The sequence below is a fragment of the Aotus nancymaae genome, unplaced genomic scaffold (genome assembly GCF_030222135.1).
Source record: "Aotus nancymaae isolate 86718 unplaced genomic scaffold, 86718_ANA_hifiasm-v0.15.2.pri h1tg000028l, whole genome shotgun sequence".
NCBI classification, from domain to species: Eukaryota; Metazoa; Chordata; class Mammalia; order Primates; family Aotidae; genus Aotus; species Aotus nancymaae.
In genome coordinates this window covers 1,519,582-1,537,421 of record NW_026988441.1, presented here as the reverse complement: position 1 = coordinate 1,537,421, position 17,840 = coordinate 1,519,582, and the positions used below count along the sequence as shown (strand labels likewise).

Sequence of the window (17,840 nt, the reverse complement as noted above, 5' to 3'; positions counted from 1 at the left end):
CTTGGGAGGCCAAGGCGGGTGGATCACGAGGTCAGGAGTTCGAGACCAGCCTGGCCAACATGGTGAAACCCTGTCTCTACTAAAAATACAAAAAGTGGCCGGGCATGGTGGTGCGCGCCTGTAATCCCAGCTACTCGGGAGGCTGAGGCAGGAGAATCGCTTGAACCTGGGAGGCAGAAGTTGCAGTGAACCGAGACCGCACCATTGCACTCCAGCCTGGGCGACAGAGCAAGACTCCGTCTCAAAAAAAAAAGCAAAACAACAACAAAAAACAGACCCTACAGGTAGGGCGGATACTCGGATGCGCCTCGGCCAGAGCAGGCTCAATGGCGTCTTGGTTTCCTGGGCATGGGAGTGTGCGTGCACATCTGTCCACCTGTGTATGCATGTGTGTGAGAGCATGCATTCCTGTGCATGTATGTGCAGGTGTGGACTGGTAGGGTCAGCTCTCTGCCTTCACCCAGCTGAACCTCCTTCATTCATTCCTGATACACGTGCTTTGTCAGAAAACACTGACACCAACATGAAGTCCTAAGATGGGCAAGTTCGGGATATCTAATATCTAGTATCCGTGGTGATGGGTGCGCTGGTGAATTTGATTGTGGTTATCAGCCAGGTATGGTGGCTCGCACCTGTAATCCCAGCACTTTGGGAAGCCGAGGCGGGTGAATCACCTGAGGTTGGGGGTTCGAGACCAGCCTGGCCAACATAGTGAAACCCCGTCTCCACTAAAAATACAAAAATTTGGCCGGGCGCGGTGGCTCACGCCTGTAATCCCAGCACTTTGGGAGGCCGAGGCGGGTGGATCACGAGGTCAAGAGATTGAGACCATCCTGGTCAACATGGTGAAACCCCGTCTCTACTAAAAATACAAAAAATTAGCTGGGCATGGTGGTGCGTGCCTGTAATCCCAGCTACTCAGGAGGCTGAGGCAGGAGAATTGCCTGAACCCAGGAGGCGGAGGTTGTGGTGAGCCGAGATCGCGCCATTGCACTCCAGCCTGGGTAACAAGAGCGAAATTCCGTCTGAAAAAAAAAAAAAAAAAAAAATTCGCCAGGCATAGTGGTGCATGCCTGTAATCCCAGCTACTCGGAAGACTGAGGCAGGAGAATCGCTTGAACCTGGGAGGCAAAGGTTGTGGTGAGCCAAGATTGTGCCACTGCACTCCAGCCTGGGCAACAAAAGCGAAACTCCATCTTGGAAAAAAAAAAAAGAGATGATTGTGGTTATCGTTGCACAATATATGTGTATAACAAATTATCATATTTGACGCCTTGAATATGTACAGTCTTGATCAATTAAATTTGAAAAAGGAAATGCTTTTTTTCTGACACCTCCTTTGTAGGTTCTGTTTCCTTTACTCAGCTTTGAACAACTGCGAAGGCAGAGGCTGGGTCCAAGTGACCTGTGCACCCAGGACCAGGAACAGGGCTGCCAGATGTGAAGTCTTCAGAATAATTTATTGATGCACAGAGGAAAGCGTGATGCAGAGAATTGGGCTTAGCTGTCAGCTGGGTGTGTATAGCGCAGTCTCAAGGTTAGCACTTGACTTCTAGGCAGGTCTTTGGGGTCAGCAGGGAAGATAATTACAGCAAAGCCTCTGGGGTCACTGGAGGTTCACAGGAGACACCTGGGACCAGTTTGGGGGCTGCATCGCTACTCAGGAAATCAGCTGACTGGCAGTAGCTGGGTTTCTGGAAATAGCCTGATGGCCGTAGCTGGGCCTCCAGAAGAGGCAAGTGACTTTAGCTGGGTCTCTGGAAACAGTCAGGTGAGTAAAGCTGGTTCTCTAGAAACAGCCAGGTAACTGTAGCTGGGTCTCTGGAATCAACTGAGATTCAGTCTGTCCAAGGAGCTGCTCAATTGTAGAAGGGACCAGTTGGCTAATGAGCCTTCCACATGCTGGTTAGAAACCTCCAGGCTCCAGCTCTTGTCTCCAGGAAATCTGCCTGGGGGGCCTTTCCAGACGAGGATGAGTCCAAGCGGAAGCCTTCCAAAGGGCTGCTTCAGGCTTTTCCTAGAGTCTTCAGGTGCAGAGGCCAGGTGGGCCAGGAGTCAGCGTTTGACAATGGCTGCGTACGTGCTGGCCTCGGCCAGGGGCTCTGTGGACTGTGGGGACACAGCCTGGGCTGTCCTGCGTGTGAGGGCCCTGTGGTCCAGCTGAGCATACGTCACCTCCTGGGGGCGCCCTGAAGCCGGGGCCTGGGAGAGAGAGAGACAGGGTGAGGGAGAGGCTGGTGGAGGGTGAGGATGTGGGGCTGTGGGGATGGAGGGCTGTGGGGATGGAGGGCTGTGGTTGCCATCTCCATGGGCCTTGAGGACTCGCTCCTGAAATTGCATCCGTGTGAAGAGCCCACCCACAGGATATTAGGGTTGGTCTATGTGACAGTGAACAAGGCAGAAGGGAAGACTCCTGACTTCCAAGCTGAGGCAAAAGACATCGTGCTTCTGCCCTCCCCACACCCTTGAGTACCTCCCTCTGGGAGAAGCTGGCAGCGTGGAGAGGCCCTGTGAGAGGAACAGAGGCCTCCTGCCGCAGCTGCGGGAGTGAGCGTCTCAGATGTGGAGCCTCCAGCCCACAGGACCCTTCAGATGCACACAGCCCTGGGCGACCTCTCGACAGCAACCTCAGCACAGACTGTGAGCTGGAACTGCCCAGCTGAGCAACTCCTGAATTCCTGACCCAAGGAACTGAGACTTTTTTTAAGCTGCTAAATCTGGGGTACTTTGATAACTAGCAGGAAGGCTCACCGAGGTGCTGGTCTCTCTGTCCTTCTCAGGAAGTGCATCAACTGTGGTCATGTCTGGGGGACAAGACACATGGTCAGTTTCGTAGGGAGGATGTCACAGGGCAAATCTGCCTGAGACCCCCAGCTTCAGATGTCATCCTGCACCCAATCTATAATATGACCTTCTAGAATGTTCCTGAAGATTCTTCCCCTCTCCCCCCGCATTGCATCTGGATTGGCACCAAGTTCCCACTTCCCCGTCCCAGGCCTGTCCCTCCTCCTCCTCCTTTACCTGCTTTTCTCTCTAAAACATCAACAGCCAGGTTGGGCCTGAGAGGAAAAATAACAATGAACATTAGGGGCAGCCTGGTGGCAGAGGACTGGATGGACGTCCAGGACTCATTCCCGGGGGCCTCACCTCTGCTGTGGCTTCTGCTCCTCATCCTTGCTTCTGGGGGGCCCTGAGGACAGTCGGGGTCTGAATTAAGGAGACCTTCTTCCTAGCGTCTCCTGACAGCTTCCCCAAGTCACTCCACCCTGCCCCTGACACCTACCCTGCTTTATCTGATTCTGGCGATGGAGGAAGAAGAGGACCAGGAGGAAGAGACAAAAGAGGAAGACCACCGAGACCGCGATGAGAATATAAAGATGCTCAGCGTTCAGGCCTTGGGGAGCAGGGGCATCTAAGAAAGACCGAAACAGGTGTTCAGCAGTGTGTACTTATTGAGCACTACTGTATACCACACACATATCATGTGTGTGTCACAGACTTACTAATATATCAGATCTCTCAGATAAATAATCTTCCCACAGCACAGCGATTAAAATGTCTCGGGGGAAAACAGTCCTGCAGCACAGGGATCATCATCCCCTTCTTCCACCACTGGGGTCCTGAGTGCTGGGGTCCTCTGCACAGGGACACAGCCAGCCATTGGCAGAGCGGGAATCTGACCAACCCCAAAGCCTGACCTCTTTCTCCTTCCCCAAGAGGGACACACCAAGCTCATGCCCCACAGTCCCCATCACTCACACTCATTGTTACTGTTGTCTGAAGGCCTCGGCGTGGGTCCTGGGAGGAAGGAATCAGAAGGAGGTGGAGGCAGAGCCCTGAGCTGGACAGAAAAGGTTCTGAGTCCTCCCACGACCACTGCAGGAATCTCCCTTCATTCCCCAGCACCCCCCCAGCAGAGTCTTCTGTGATGATGGAAACTTTCTACATCTGCTGTCCAGAATGAAAGTCACACGTTGCTATTGATATTTAAATGGCATGAGAAGCTAGCTGCACTGTCTGCGCCCCGAGGGCTCAGTGACCACACGTGCCTAATGCCATCCCTACTGGATGGTGCAGATACAGCGCGTTTCCTTGGCGTGAGCTGTGTTAGACATCGCTGCTCTCTGCCCTCTGCGGATCTAGGCAGAGACCAGCCACCCGTAAGAAGAGGAAAAGAGCCCTTCCCTCCGTGACCTCCTTCTGGGTTCTCACCAGAATGCTAGAATCCCTATGTCTGATTTTATCTGCCCTAGCGGCAAACCCCTGATGGGGGATGTAACCCACCCTCCTGTGGGAAGAATCCAAGTCCCACTGTGCTCCTGTTTCCTGGAGGCCTGCAGCTAGCGGGCGAGTGTGTGCGGCACCGGCCAGGCTCCTTGTTCAGGGCTTGTCTGTCATCTCGATCATCCACCCTCCTCTGCACAGTGCACACTGCTACCTACTTCACAGGTGATTAAATGGGGTCCTGCAGGGCTCCCCCAAACCAGTGTCCCTCTTCCAGGAACAGCGGCCCCTCCCCTCCCCTGTGTGGAGGCAGGGTCTTCAATATCCTTCAAGAAAGGCAGACATTCTGTCTTGGAGCGTCCTTCCCTCACACCTCCTCCAGGGTCCAAGATCCAGCACACTATGCTTTATTCTACGCCATGACTGCCTGGGCTTGGTCTTTACAACATTTGCCACCATTTAAAAAAATTACATATGTACTATGTATGTGCAATATTACACTTTTATAATATTTATGGTTATATGTATCATGTATTGTGCAAATGTATAATATATAACAAATATATATTTTAATTATGTAATCTTGACATTACATACAATTTAATGTATATAATGTTAAGTGTATATGATTTATAATTACTTATATGTTACATATATTCGCTATAATATATAATGTGTAATTTATATTGCTGATAAACCTATAATTAACTATAAAATGTTTTTCTATTATAATTATACATAATAGATAATATATATTTACATGAATACCTATATTTATTTATTAATTATAACACTTGAAATTTATTACACTATATATTGTAAATATATATTTCATATAATATATAATATACATTATAGTCATATGTAGTGATTCACTAACATATTTTTATATGTTTCTTATATATGTAATATATGATGTAAACATATTTAATATAATTTAAATTATAGATCTGAAGTTATACATTGCAAATCATACATTTTTATTTGTGCATGCATGTGAAGGCATATGTGCATTTCTGTTACTCATTCTAACTATTTCTCCCCATTGAGGTTCACAGGGCGGGACGCCATTTCTTCTCATTCATGGTGCATCAAACCCGGAGGCTTCTGTGCCTGGCACAGTCCCTGTGAGTACAAAATACTTCACCCTCCTTGGGAGTTTTCTCATCAGCACTGATGGAAGCACTGTGTGTACCCGAACTCAAGTGTCCCCTAAACAATTCTTTTTTTCCTTTGTTTTGAGATGCTCTGTCACCCAGGCTGGAGTGCAGTGGCATGATTTTGGCCTCCTGGGTTCAAGCAATTCTCTGCCTCAGCCTCCCCAGTAGCTGGGCCTGTTACAGGTGACCACTACCATGCCTGGCTAATTTTTAAAAATATTTTTGGTAGAGACAGGGTTTCACCATATTGGCCAGGCTGGTCTTGAACTCCTGATCTCGTGATCCACCCACCTCAGCCTCCCAGAGTGCTGGGATTACAGGTGTGAGCCACTGCGCCTGGCCTCCCCTAAATGATTCTGCAAGGACAGCTTTTTCACTGCCTATTTTTCACATGAGGAATTTGGGACACAGGAGGTTTGTGTGGGTCACCATCAGGCATACAGCTGAGGGGTGGCAGAACCACTGGGATTTGAACCATGAACCCAGCAATCTGACTGCAAGGAGGGTCTGTCGTCGTAACCTTTATATGTCACTGCATGAAAGATGAGAGAGGAGAGAGGGAAGGAGAGGGAGACAAGGAGAGGGAAGACATTCCTGCAGACAGAAGGCTAATTAAAACCAGACACTGGACTTGAACCAGGTCTGCTGGACTCAGGAGCATGTCCCACTGCACCCTGGCAGCCCAGGAGCCTCTGAGGGGGTCTAGATGGAGCACAGCATCACTCCTCCCACCTCCCATGTGGCCTTAGCCCCTGGTCCCACCTGCCTGAGCTCAGAGCCCAAGCCTTACAGACTGTCACTGGTCTAGGTCAGAGATGACCACTCTAGTGATGGGAACACAGGTAGGGAAGGGTCTGTGGATGGCTTCTGACCCCGTGTCCTCGCCTGGGAGGTTCTGGTCACAGACCACAGCGGGAGGTGGACAACTTGACACCCAGGGACCTGGGGCAGCTTTACTCCCATCACAGAGTCCAGGGGCAGAGCCAGATAGAAGGGAAGCCTCATGACTTCATCCTGGTCACCGTGCACAGGCTATGTCCCCTTCCTCTGACACCGTCCTCCTCGTAAGGGACCTTACTCCACTGTTCAGGCCTCCCCTGGAAATCACATAGCCAACAGGAGCCTCCTGGTCCCTCTCTGGGTGTCCCAGGTTGGAAGGTGAGTTCTCAGTCACTGGCAGGTGCAGAGCGGGGTGAATGGTGAGGACACATCCACAAAGGGGCAGCGTGGAGCTCGGGCAAGCCCGGAAGTCTGAGGTGTGGCTGCCCGGGTGGGCGGCCCCTGCCCCTGCCCCTGCTCCTTCATAGCCTCCTGCCTTTGAGCAAGAAACTTGAATTTCTGCGTTGCATATTAGAGAGGAGGAGGAGTTAGAGAATCAGCCTAGGAGTGAGGTTGCACTCGCGGCACCATTGCTGCTGTGGTCTCTATGAGCATCAGCGACCTCCCAGAGCTGGGTGGTGTCAGTCCCTTCCCACGGTCTCCCTAGTCCTTGACTCCAAGCCCAGGGCCCAGGGCTGGACCCAGAGCTGCACCCCCAGCACAGATCCCGCTGTAATCCCCTCCTGCTGAGGAACATACTACTGACCTACTGAGGTGCTGAGCTCGGTGCAGGGGGGAGTGGGACGGGGGGAGGAGGAGTTGCTGTGTGGGGAGCGGGGTGGGTACGAGGGGAAGTTGGCACCCCCAGGGGTTCCTGTAAACAAGGGCAGGAGAAATATTTAGAACCGTCCCATCCAACCTGTCCTCCTCCCCACTGAGCCCCCTCCAAAAGCCCCATTTCATCACATAATCCCAGACAATGTCCCAAGACTCCGGAGAAAATGGGGCAGGGGACAGAAGGCTGGGAGAGCCCCACTGCTTGGCCCATTCTGCCAGGGGCTGGTCACTCCCTCTGCTCCACTCCCCCCACCAGCTCTGCTTGACCTTAGGGGACTCCTTTGAGGCCCTGAGGGGACATGAAAGTGGATTGGACTTTGACTCCAGGACATCTCTGCGGCTGAGCACACACAGGGGTCCGTGTGGCCACATACCAGAGGATTTCCCACAGTACTGTCCAGCCCTGGTCAGGAGCCACCCCTGGACCCTGTGTTCCGCCCAATGGGAGATGAGCCACAGCAGGAGGAACCACATTCCCTGGGGCAGGTTCTGGCTCAGTGACAAGGAATAACAAGTGGACCATCCATCCTGTGTGAAAAGACTCTCAGCCCCTTATAGGGGGGTTGCCCCCTAATCTCTGGGAACCCACTCCCCACCCAGCCAAGCAGAGGCAGCTCTGAGCCCACCCGCTGCTGGGCTGAGTGTCCAGGCCATCCGTGGTGTCCAGAGGGGACCAGGGTGCCAGGACCTAAGCAGGTGTGAGGGCAGAGGGGAGCTGTGCGCAGAGGGGGAGGGGGAGGGGGAGGGGGAGGGGGAGGGGGGGCTTGGAGGTCAGGAGGAGGGCAAGGTGGCCACAGAGGGAGGACAGCAGCTGGGACAGGGCCCAGGGACCTGGGGACAAGCTCGAGGGCAGAGCTGAGACTATGGCAGGGCCCAGGTGACGTCCTCACCTTCCACCTCCAGCCGCAGCTGCTCACTGTACTCAGACCATCTGGAGGCCTTATGATAGATGCAGCGATAGCGCCCGGCGCTGTCTTCACTCACTGAGTCAATGCGGAATGTGGCCTCTGACAAAAATGGGCTAACTAGAGACACTTTATCATTATCTTTGTACTGGGATCTATTCACCCTCTCCAGGCGGAATGCGTGAACCCCAACTGGGCCCTGGCAGTGGAAGGTCACAGGGCTCCCCCGGGGGATCACAGTGCCTGGCTCAACCGAGATGGAGGGTCTGGGCAGGGCCCCTAGGAGGGAAGCAGAGAAGGACTCAGTGTCCACTGTAGGAAGTCACCATGCCACACATGTCATTCGCATCACAATTCAGGGTTTTTAGCAAACTTACACAACTGTGCAGCCACAACCACAGCCCGACTTCAGAACATTTCCTGCTTCCTGCACCTTCCACCTGTGTGTGAATTCTCATCACTGCGGAGTTATTTTCCCAGTGGACACTAAGGACCCTGAGACTTGCTCACAGCTTGAGCCTCGCTCAGGGTCACGTGGGAAGAGTCAGAGCAGCCTGGGGCCCTTCGTGTCTGCTGCAGAGCCCAGGGCCACTTTCCAGACGGACCGAGGGTGGGAGGGAGGTACAGCATGGGGATGACATGGTCACTCGTGAAGGACAGGGGACAGGGAAGTGAGGGTTCTGGAGATGATGGGTGCTGGGGCCTGAGGGCACTGACCGGTCCCAGGGTGGGACTGAGTGCGGGATGGGGGTTGCCAGGCTCCTGTGAGGGTCTGGTGGGTGGGAGGGGGAAGCCCCCAGCCCTGATCTGCTTGAAGCAGCCCAGCCGGTGACAGGTCCCCGCTACTAATGCAAGTCTCTGTGGAGCCACCACCTCTGGGTTTTCCTCTAAAGTCTCTGCTTTCTTCTCAGCCTAATTTGCATTTCCCTGTTATTAAGGCTCTTGGAAAACCCCATTTGTCTCTGGGCTTAGGGTGGAGGAGGAAAGGTGGGTTTGAAACCCTGAAACAGTAAACGTTGTGTCAAAATCAGCAAAATCCCTGACCAGGGCAGAGAGCTGGCAAGGCTTCAATTCGCTCATCCATACTTTATCATTCTTTATGATTGACAAATCAAAACTGCATCTATTGAAGGTTTGCAACATGATGCTTTGATACAGGTATACACTGTGGAGTGGCTGAATCAGGCTAATTAGTATAACCTTAGTTTGCATAGTATTTTCGTGGTGAGAACGTTTAAAATCTGCCCTCTTAGCGGTTTTCAAGCATGCAATACATTGTGATTAATCCAGTCACCACCTTGCACCATCCTCAACTTACTCCTCCTGTCTAGCTGAAATTTGTATCCTTCCGCCATCTCCCCAAACCCACCCATTTGTCCATTTCTCGTTCTTTTAAGCATATCTCAGTTGCTTGTCAATCTGTTTAAAGACACTTTTCATGGGCTGCTATTTCCACAAATGTGAGAGACACACACAGGATGCCTGCCTTTGGGAGGTGGATGTCTAGAAGGGAGGACAGATACTGATGGAAGAATTGTCCAAATATGCAGCTGTGAACTGCAGTCAGCTTCCTGTGGTTAAGTGTGGGCATCTCGGGGCCGGTGGGCGGTGGAGCTGACCTCCTTGGCAAAGACGGGGGAAGTGCTATTGAGCTGAGAGCTGAGGGAGGAGTAGAAGCTACCCGAGCTGAGCAGACGGGACACCAGGGCACTCAAAGGGGGAAAATCAGCCAGGGAATGTCGCTATAAAGGATACAAAGTTTTAGTTAGAGAGGAGAAATCAACTCAAGAGATGTAATGTACAACACAGTGACTACAGTTAACAACAATGTATTGCATTACTGGACATTGCTAATAAAGGTGATTCTAAGCGTTCTCACCACAAGAAGTGATTAGCACGGGAGGAATGCCTGCGTGACCTAGCTCGATGTAGCCGTTCCACACTGCGCATAGCCCACAGCATCATACTGGACATGATAAACACGCAGTTTTCATTGTTTATTTTATTTTATCTTATTTTATTTTTTGTTTTTTGAGACAGAGTCTCGCTCTGTTGTCCAAGCTGGAGTGCAGTGGCACAATCTCGGCTCACTGCAACCTCCACCTCCCAGGTTCAAGCAATTCTCTTGCCTCAGCCTCCCGCGTAGCTGGATTACAGTCACCCGTCACCACACCCAGCTAATTTTTGTATTTTTAATAGAGACAGGATTTCCCCATGTTGGCCAGGCTGGTCTCAAACTCCTGACCTCAGGTGATCCACCCGCCTCAGCCTCCCAAAGTGCTGGGATTACAGTCGTGATGCACTGCACCCAGCCTCCTCTGTCATTTTTAAAATGATTTTTTTTTAAATCAGCATGTGAGACAGCCCAATGTTGGAAGGATACAGAGTGTTTGAGAAAGCAAAAGAAGCTGGAGGAATGTAGAGATGAGTGAGCCCGAAGTCACGGGGACAGGATGTGGCTGGGAAAATCAGCATGTCCGGACCAAAGAGAGGGGCGTGGGTCTGATTCTACCTGAAGATAAACAGAGGAAGGGCTCTGAGGAAAAAAGGATGTTTCACTTTACAATGAGATATTAAAAGAAAAATTTTGAACACAATTTAAAAACTGTGGACGGTCCAATGACCATGTTTGTGCTTTCGCAAATCACAGCGTCCCTGGTGTCAGGAAGGGAGCGGGCAGCCGGGGCATGGACAGGCTGAGGCCGGCCTCGCGGAGCCGTGGAGGGGAGGGGGGTCACGTGGGGGAGACGCAGGAAAAGTACATGAAGAGAGAGGGAAAGATGAGAACAATTTAGAGTGAAATCGCCAGGACTGGGTGACAGGATGCATCTAGGAGGACGCAGAAGAGGATGAATCTTCAGAGTCTGCCCCTGGGGACTGTCATATTCCCCGCCAAGGAGCTGCCGAGGGAAGTGTGGGCTCATCTGGGGAAAGCTCCTGGGCTCAGCCTTGGTCATGTTGGATTTGAACCGTCATGTGGAAATCGGTGTGTGGAAGTGACGCCCGCTCCCGTGACGACTGCAGCACGACCCACAGCAGCCACGACGTGGAAATAACCTGAGCGTCCACCCACAAAGGAATGGGTAAGGAAAATGTGGTGTGCAGACACAGTGGAATATTACTCAGCCCAGAAAAAGAAGCACGTTCTGTCATTCCAACAACATGGATGAACTGGAGGACATTAGGCTAAGTGAAATAAGCCGGGCACAGAAAGACAAACGCCGCATGTGGAATCTAAAATAAAGTTCATCTCGGCCGGGCGTGGTGGCTCACACCTGTACTCCCAGCACTTTGGGAGGCCAAGGCAGGTGAATCACCTGAGGTCAGGAGTTCAAGACCAGCCTGGCTAACATGATGAAATCCCATCTCTACCAACAATACAATCATTAGCCAGGTGTGTTGGCGTGTGCCTGTAATCCCGGCTACTTGTGAGGCTGAGGCAGGAGAATCGCTTGAACCTGGGAGGCAGAGTTTGCAGTGAGCTGAGATTGCACCACTGCACCCCAGCCTGGGCGACAAGAGTGAAAGTCCATCTCGAAAAACAAGTCATCTCACAGAGGTAGAGAGTAGAATAATTGTATTAGGGCTGGAGGTGGAGGGCTTGGGAGAGACACCGATCAAATGATACAAAGTTTCGATGAGACAGGAGGAGTAGGTTTTGAGATCTATCGCACAGCAGGCTGACTATAGTTAATAATAACTTATATGTGTCAAAATTACTAAAAGTATATTTTAAATATTCTCATCACAATAGGTATGTGATGTGATTGGTATGTTAGTTAGCCTTATTTAATCTGTCCACAATGTTTACATCGTTGTAACATCACATTGTACCCCACAAACATACATAATTATTTGTCAATTAAAAATAAGATTTGTTAAAAAAAAAAAAAAGATTTGTCAGTTAAAAATAAGAAAAGCAAAATGCCACAGGAGGAGAATGAAGGAGAGAAAGAGGTGAGGTCTGTGCATTTCACATTTGGAATCGTTTGCAAGCTAGGGTGCACTTCAGGGGATCCCTCCAGGCCCTCTGAGAATCAACATCACTCCCACCCAGAACTGCCCTTGGGGTACAGAGGGGACTGGGGAGACGGGATGAAGACGGGACTCACCCTCCCGCGTGTGGATCGTCTGGGCCAGGCAGAGCACTGGAAGAGAAGCCGCAGTGAGAGAAATGCCCACCACCCAGTCCTCATACGGGCTGCTATCAAAAGGGGGCTCCATGCAGCTGGGCACATTCAGCATTTCATAACGACCAAACCACCCCTCCTCCACATCACCTTCTGAGTATAATCCTTCTTGCTGCAAAACGGTTTCAAGATAAATCCCAAAGTCTCCTCTTCCAAAAAGGCTCCTGCTCCCCAAGCCCTTTTTTATTTTTTGGAGATGGAGTTGCGCTCTTCTTTCCCAGGCTGGAGTGCAGTGGCACGATCTCGGCTCACTGTAACCTCTGCCTCCCGGGTACAAGAGATTCTCCTGTCTCAGCCTCCCAACTAACTGGGATGACAGGCGTGAGCCACCACGCCCGGCTAATTTTTGTATTTGTAGAGACAGGTTTTCACCACGTTGGCCAGGCTGGTCTCAAACTCCTGACCTCAGGTGATACACCCCCCTTGGCTCCCATAGTGCTGGGATAACAGGTGTGAGCCACTGCGCCCGGCCCCCCAGCCCCTCTTAAAGCTGACCTCATCCCCACACCGAGGCCCCTGTTTTTAGGACAAGGTCTTCTCTGGTCATACTTAGGCCCCGGGGAGAGCAGCAGGGCGGTCTTGGGGGAGGAGGAGACTTCCCCCCAGCAGAATCCTCTGGACTGGAGTCAGCCTTGAGCAGGGAACTTTCCAGTCCTCCCCACTGCCTCCAGGACTCACCTAGGCCCAGGAGGGTGGTGGGGTGGGGAGACATGACCCCGGTCCCAGAACTCTGCAGCAGCTGCAAGCGGGCAGGATGTGCTGGCCGGGCGCCTCCTGCCTGTGGGGCTCCCACAGCAGCTGCCTCACACAAGAGGAAGAGCTTTTTATCCTGTTCTTTTCACACTTCTCACTAGTGAGACGAGAGGGAGGGCCTTGGTTTCTGAAAAATGTCGCTTACCCGCATGATCAGATGACGCTAGTTACCCCATGCGTCACCTCTTTCTAAATCTATGGGAGCAGGGAACTTTCCAGACCTCCCAACCCTCTTTCCAGTCCTCCCTGCTCCCTCCAGGACTCACCTAGGCCCAGGAGGGCGGTGGGGCGGGGGTACATGGCAGAATAAAGGTCCCTGTCCTATGGGGTCGTGCAACAAACTGACCTGGACGCCATCCCAACTCCACAAGTCAGCGGCCGCAGCTCTTGGGCAAGACGTTACAAACCCAGAAGCTGACATTTCCTCGTATTTGAAATGGGAGCCACAGAAACCCTTCTCCAAGTTTTTAATATTGTGATCTTTGCTAAAATCGCAAGGTATTTAACATGTTAAAAACATCCTGCAATGGATATTATTATTATTATTATTATTTTTTTTTTTTTGAGACGGAGTTTCGCTCTTGTTACCCAGGCTGGAGTGCAATGGCGCGATCTCGGCTCACCGCAACCTCCGCCTCCTGGGTTCAGGCAATTCTCCTGCCTCAGCCTCCTGAGTAGCTGGGATTACAGGCACGCGCCACCGTGCCCAGCTAATTTTTTGTATTTTTAGTAGAGACGGGGTTTCACCATGTTGACCAGGATGGTCTCGATCTCTTGACCTCATGATCCACCTGCCTCGGCCTCCCAAAGTGCTGGGTTTACAGGCGTGAGCCACTGCGCCCGGCCGATATTATTTGTTTAAGGAGACAGTATTGGTGAGGATGTGGAGAAACTGGATCCCTTGCATACTTGGCGGGAATGAAAAATTGTGCAATCACTGTAGAGAACAGTGGGGAGGTTCCTTAAAAGATTAAAAATAGAACCATCAGCCAGGCGCGGTGGCTCACGCTTGTAATGCCAGAACTTTAGGAGGCCGAGGTGGGTGGATCTTGAGGTCAAGTGATTGAGATCATCCTGGCCAACATGGTGAAACCGTCTCTACTAAAAATACAAAAATTAGTGGCGTGCACCTGTAGTCCTAGCTGCTGAGGAGGCTGAGGCAGGCAGAGAACCGCAACTAGAGCAGTATGGAGGGGACATGTGTGGTTGGAGCCCCCACCAGGGCACCGTGCAAAGGGAGGCACCACCCCAGGCCCAGAATGGTAGAGCCACCAGCAGCTTGCAACCTCTGTGTGGAAAGCCACGGGGGTGGAGCTGCTTGCAGCCTGTGAACCAGTCCCTCATATCAGTGTACCCGGGATGTGGGACATGGAGTCAAGGATTATTTGAGAGCTTCAAGAGTTCCTAGGGCCGGGCACGGTGGCTCACACCTGTAATCCCAGCACTTTGGGAGGCCGAGGCGGGTGGATCACGAGGTCAAGAGATCGAGACCATCCTGGTCAACGTGGTGAAACCCCGTTTCTACTAAAAATACAAAAAATTAGCTGGGCATGGTGGCACGTGCCTGTAATCCCAGCTACTCAGGAGGCTGAGGCAGGAGAATTGCCTGAACCCAGGAGGCGGAGGTTGCGTTGAGTCGAGATCGAGCTATTGCATTCCAGCCTCGGCAACAAGAGCGAAACTCCGTCTCAAAGAAATAATAATAATAATAATAATAATAATAATTTTGTGTTAAAACATATTTAACTGTTGCCGGCTCTGTTTTCCTTGGATGACATTTGCTTGGAATATCATTAGGTATCTTTTGTATTATTTTGTATTAAAACAATTTTTTAAAAATACAGTGTCTTTTTCTGTCACCCAGAGTGCAGTGCAGTGGTGTCATCATGGCTCACTGCAACCTTGAATTCCTGGGCTCAAGTGATTGTCCCACTCCAGCTTCCAATGCCAGCTGGTACAGGTCCATGCCATCAGGCCGGGCTGATTTTTTAGTTTTTTTTATTTTAGAGACGGGGTCTTGCTGTGTTGTTGAGGTTGGTCTTGATCTCCTGGGCTCAAGAGAGCCTCCTTGGTCTCTCAAGTAGCTGAGATTACAGCCTCCAAGCCCCATACCTGTTGGTATTTTATTTTATTTATTTATTTTTGTGACAGTCTTGCTCTGTTGTAAGGCTAAAGTGCAGTGGCTCGATCTCGGCTCACCGCAACCTCTGCCTCCCTGGTTCAGGCGATTCCCCTGCCTCAGCTTTCCAAGTAGCTGGGACGAGAGGCACACGCCACCACACCTGGCTAGTTTTTTGTATTTTAGTAGAGACGGGGTTTCACCATGTTGGCCAGGATGGTCTCGATCTCCTGACCTTGTGATCCACCCACCTTGGCCTCCCAAAGTGCTGGGATTACAGGCATGAGCCAGCATGCCCGGCTGGTTTTTATTTTTTGAATTGTAGCGTGTGTGTGTCCTTAGGGCTAATACGAGTCTTCTGTGGACAACACGTAGTCGGTTCCTATTGATTCAGCCAGTCTTTTTCTTCTGAGTGCAGAGTTAAGTATTTACACTGGAGGTATTACTGATGGAGAAAAACCTTGCCTTTGTCTTTTTGTTAAATATTATCTGTAATTCTTATAGGTTTTCTTTGTTCTTCATTTCTCATTTACTACTTTTTGTGTTTCATTGCTCTTTTGTTTGTAGACGTGCTTTGACTGCTTTCTTATTTCCTTTATTTTTATTATTATTATTATTATTATTATTATTATTATTTTTTGAGACGGAGTTTTGCTCTTGTTACCCAGGCTGGAGTGCAATGGCGCGATCTCGGCTCACCGCAACCTCCGCCTCCTGGGTTCAGGCAATTCTCCTGCCTCAGCCTCCTGAGTAGCTGGGATTACAGGCACGCGCCACCATGCCCAGCTAATTTTTTTTTTTGTATTAGTAGAGACGGGGTTTCACAATGTTGACCAGGATGGTCTCGATCTCTTGACCTCGTGATCCACCCGCCTCGGCCTCCCAAAGTGCTGGGATTACAGGCTTGAGCCACCGCGCCCGGCCTATTTTTATTATTTTTTTATGGCAGAGTCTTACTCTGTCACGCAGGCTACATTACAGTGACGTGAGCTTGTCTAACCGCAGAGTCCACCTCCCAGGCTCAGAGGATTCTTGTGTCCCAGCTTCCCATGTAGCTGGGACTGCTGGTGCCCACCGCCACGGCCAGCTAATTTTCGTGGTTTTAGTAGAGATGAGGATTCCCCATGTTGGCCAGACTGGTCTTGAACTCCTGATCTCAAGTGATCCACCTGCCTCAGCTTCACAAAGCGCTGGAATTACAGGCGTGAGCCGCCATGCCCAGCCATTGTTATTATTTTAAATAGTTTTGGCTTTTAGTTTTTAGTAAACACGTAAGTGGTTTCAGCATGATTACAATGTGAATATAACAATCACATTAGTATCCATTCCTTTCAGTATGAAAAACTGAAGTGTGTTGTGTAGATATTTGGGAGGAGGTTATGTAGCTGGTATGTTAAACATCTTAAAGTTATAGCATAATAATAAAACTTGAAATTTGCATTACCTGGCCAGGTGCTTACACCTATAATCCCAGCACTTTGGGAGGCCAGGGCCGGTGGATCACCTGAGATCAGGGGTTCAAAACCAGCCTGGCTAACATGGCAAAACTCGGTCTCTACTAAAAATACAAAAATCATCCGGGTGCGGTGGTGGGCTCCTGTAATCCCAGCTACTCAGAGGCTAAGGCAGGAACGTCTCTTGAACCTGGAGGTGGAGGTTGCAGTGAGCCAAGGTTACAGCCTTGCACTAGCCTGGGCAGGAGAACAAGAATCTGTCCCAGAAGAAAAAAACAAAACAAAACTTTATAACCTGCAAAAAGCACCTCTTCTCCAGTAGAAGTTTTTGTTATTTATATCAGAATTATTTCTGTGTATGTTGCATTTCCATTAACATAGATGTACAGTGTTTTTTAATGTGTTTTTCTTCTAAAAAATACAAAATGAATTATGAAGAAAAGGTACACTTATATCAATTTCTGTAACTGTTTATTTATTTATGAGACGGAGTTTTGCTCTTGTTGCCAAGGCTGGAGTGCAGTGGTGCAATCCCCACTCACTGCATCCTGCATCTCCCAGGTTTAAGTGATTCTTCTGCCTTAGTTTCCTGGGTAGCTGGGATTACAGGCATGTGCCACCATGCCCAGCTAATTTTGTATTTTTAATAGAGACAGGGTGTCTTTTTGTTGGTCAGGCTGGTCTCGAACCCCCAACCTCATGTGATCCCCCCCCCGCCTTGGCCTTCTAAAGTGCTGGGATTACAGGTGTGAACCACCCTGCCCGGCCTATCTGTCCTTTTCTTTACCTTTACTGAAGAACTTTATATATATTTGTGGTTGAAGTTACTGTTTAACTTTTTTTTTTTTTTTTTTTTTTTTTTTGAGTCTTGGTCTGTCACCCAGGCTTGACTGCAGTGGTGCGATCTCCGCTCCCTGCAACCTCTACCTCCTGGGCTCAAGTAATTCTCCTGCCTCAGCCTCCAAAGTAGCTGGGACTACAGGCGTGTCACCACGCCTGGCTAACTTTCTGTATTCTTTTAGTAGAGACGTGGTTTCACCGTGTTAGCCAGGATAGTCTTGATCTCCTGACCTTGTCATCCTCCTGCCTCAGTCTCCCACGGTGTTGGCATTATAGGGGTGAGCCACCGTGCCTGGCCTACCTCAAGGTTATTAAAACATGTTAGTGCTATTAGATGGCTTCCAGACAATTCCAGGGCTTTTGAATCAGGCCTCAACCTTCCTGGACGGTCTCACCTCGAAAACCTGAGAAACAGAGGCGCTGGGATCAAGGCTGAGAGACACACACATGCTGCCCCCTACATCTCTGCGGGTTCTGAAGGGTCAGGTCTCTCCGCCTTGCGCCCCGCCCCTACCTTGCCCAGGCCCCGCCCACCTCCC

The 17,840-nt window shown here is 50.5% G+C and overlaps 1 protein-coding gene across 9 annotated transcripts; it reads right to left on the bottom strand.

Annotated features, from left to right (window-relative positions):
- Positions 1-1,441: 1,441 nt before the first annotated feature.
- On the bottom strand, positions 1,442-12,974 carry LAIR1 (leukocyte associated immunoglobulin like receptor 1). 9 transcript variants are annotated; one of them, XM_012474667.2, is made up of 9 exons: positions 12,814-12,974; positions 12,058-12,093; positions 7,931-8,224; positions 6,970-7,077; positions 3,760-3,798; positions 3,284-3,412; positions 3,022-3,207; positions 2,752-2,804; positions 1,442-2,202 (listed from the first exon to the last, which is right to left on the bottom strand). In XM_012474667.2, the coding sequence occupies exons 1-9, from the start codon at positions 12,845-12,847 to the stop codon at positions 2,056-2,058; spliced, it is 1,026 nt and encodes a 341-aa protein (XP_012330090.2). In that variant the 5' UTR covers positions 12,848-12,974; the 3' UTR covers positions 1,442-2,055. The 9 variants fall into 9 exon arrangements, 8 of the variants coding, with proteins under 8 accessions (XP_012330090.2, XP_012330096.2, XP_012330092.2 ...); XM_012474673.2 differs by lacking the exon at positions 6,970-7,077 and having other exon boundaries at positions 3,022-3,059; positions 3,148-3,190; XM_012474669.3 differs by lacking the exon at positions 12,814-12,974 and having other exon boundaries at positions 3,022-3,059; positions 3,148-3,190; positions 12,058-12,451.
- Between the last annotated feature and the right edge of the window lie 4,866 nt (positions 12,975-17,840).

Coding starts and splice junctions, on each gene's coding strand:
- LAIR1 (XM_012474665.2), bottom strand. CDS start 12,190: ATGCTGAATGTGCCCAGCTGCATGGAGCCCCCTTTTGATAGCAGCCCG. Junction 8,225..12,057: donor GACGATCCACACGCGGGAGG/GTGAGTCCCGTC, acceptor CTTCCCTCCTAG/GGGCCCTGCCCAGACCCTCC. Junction 7,078..7,930: donor GCTGCGGCTGGAGGTGGAAG/GTGAGGACGTCA, acceptor CCTTGTTTACAG/GAACCCCTGGGGGTGCCAAC.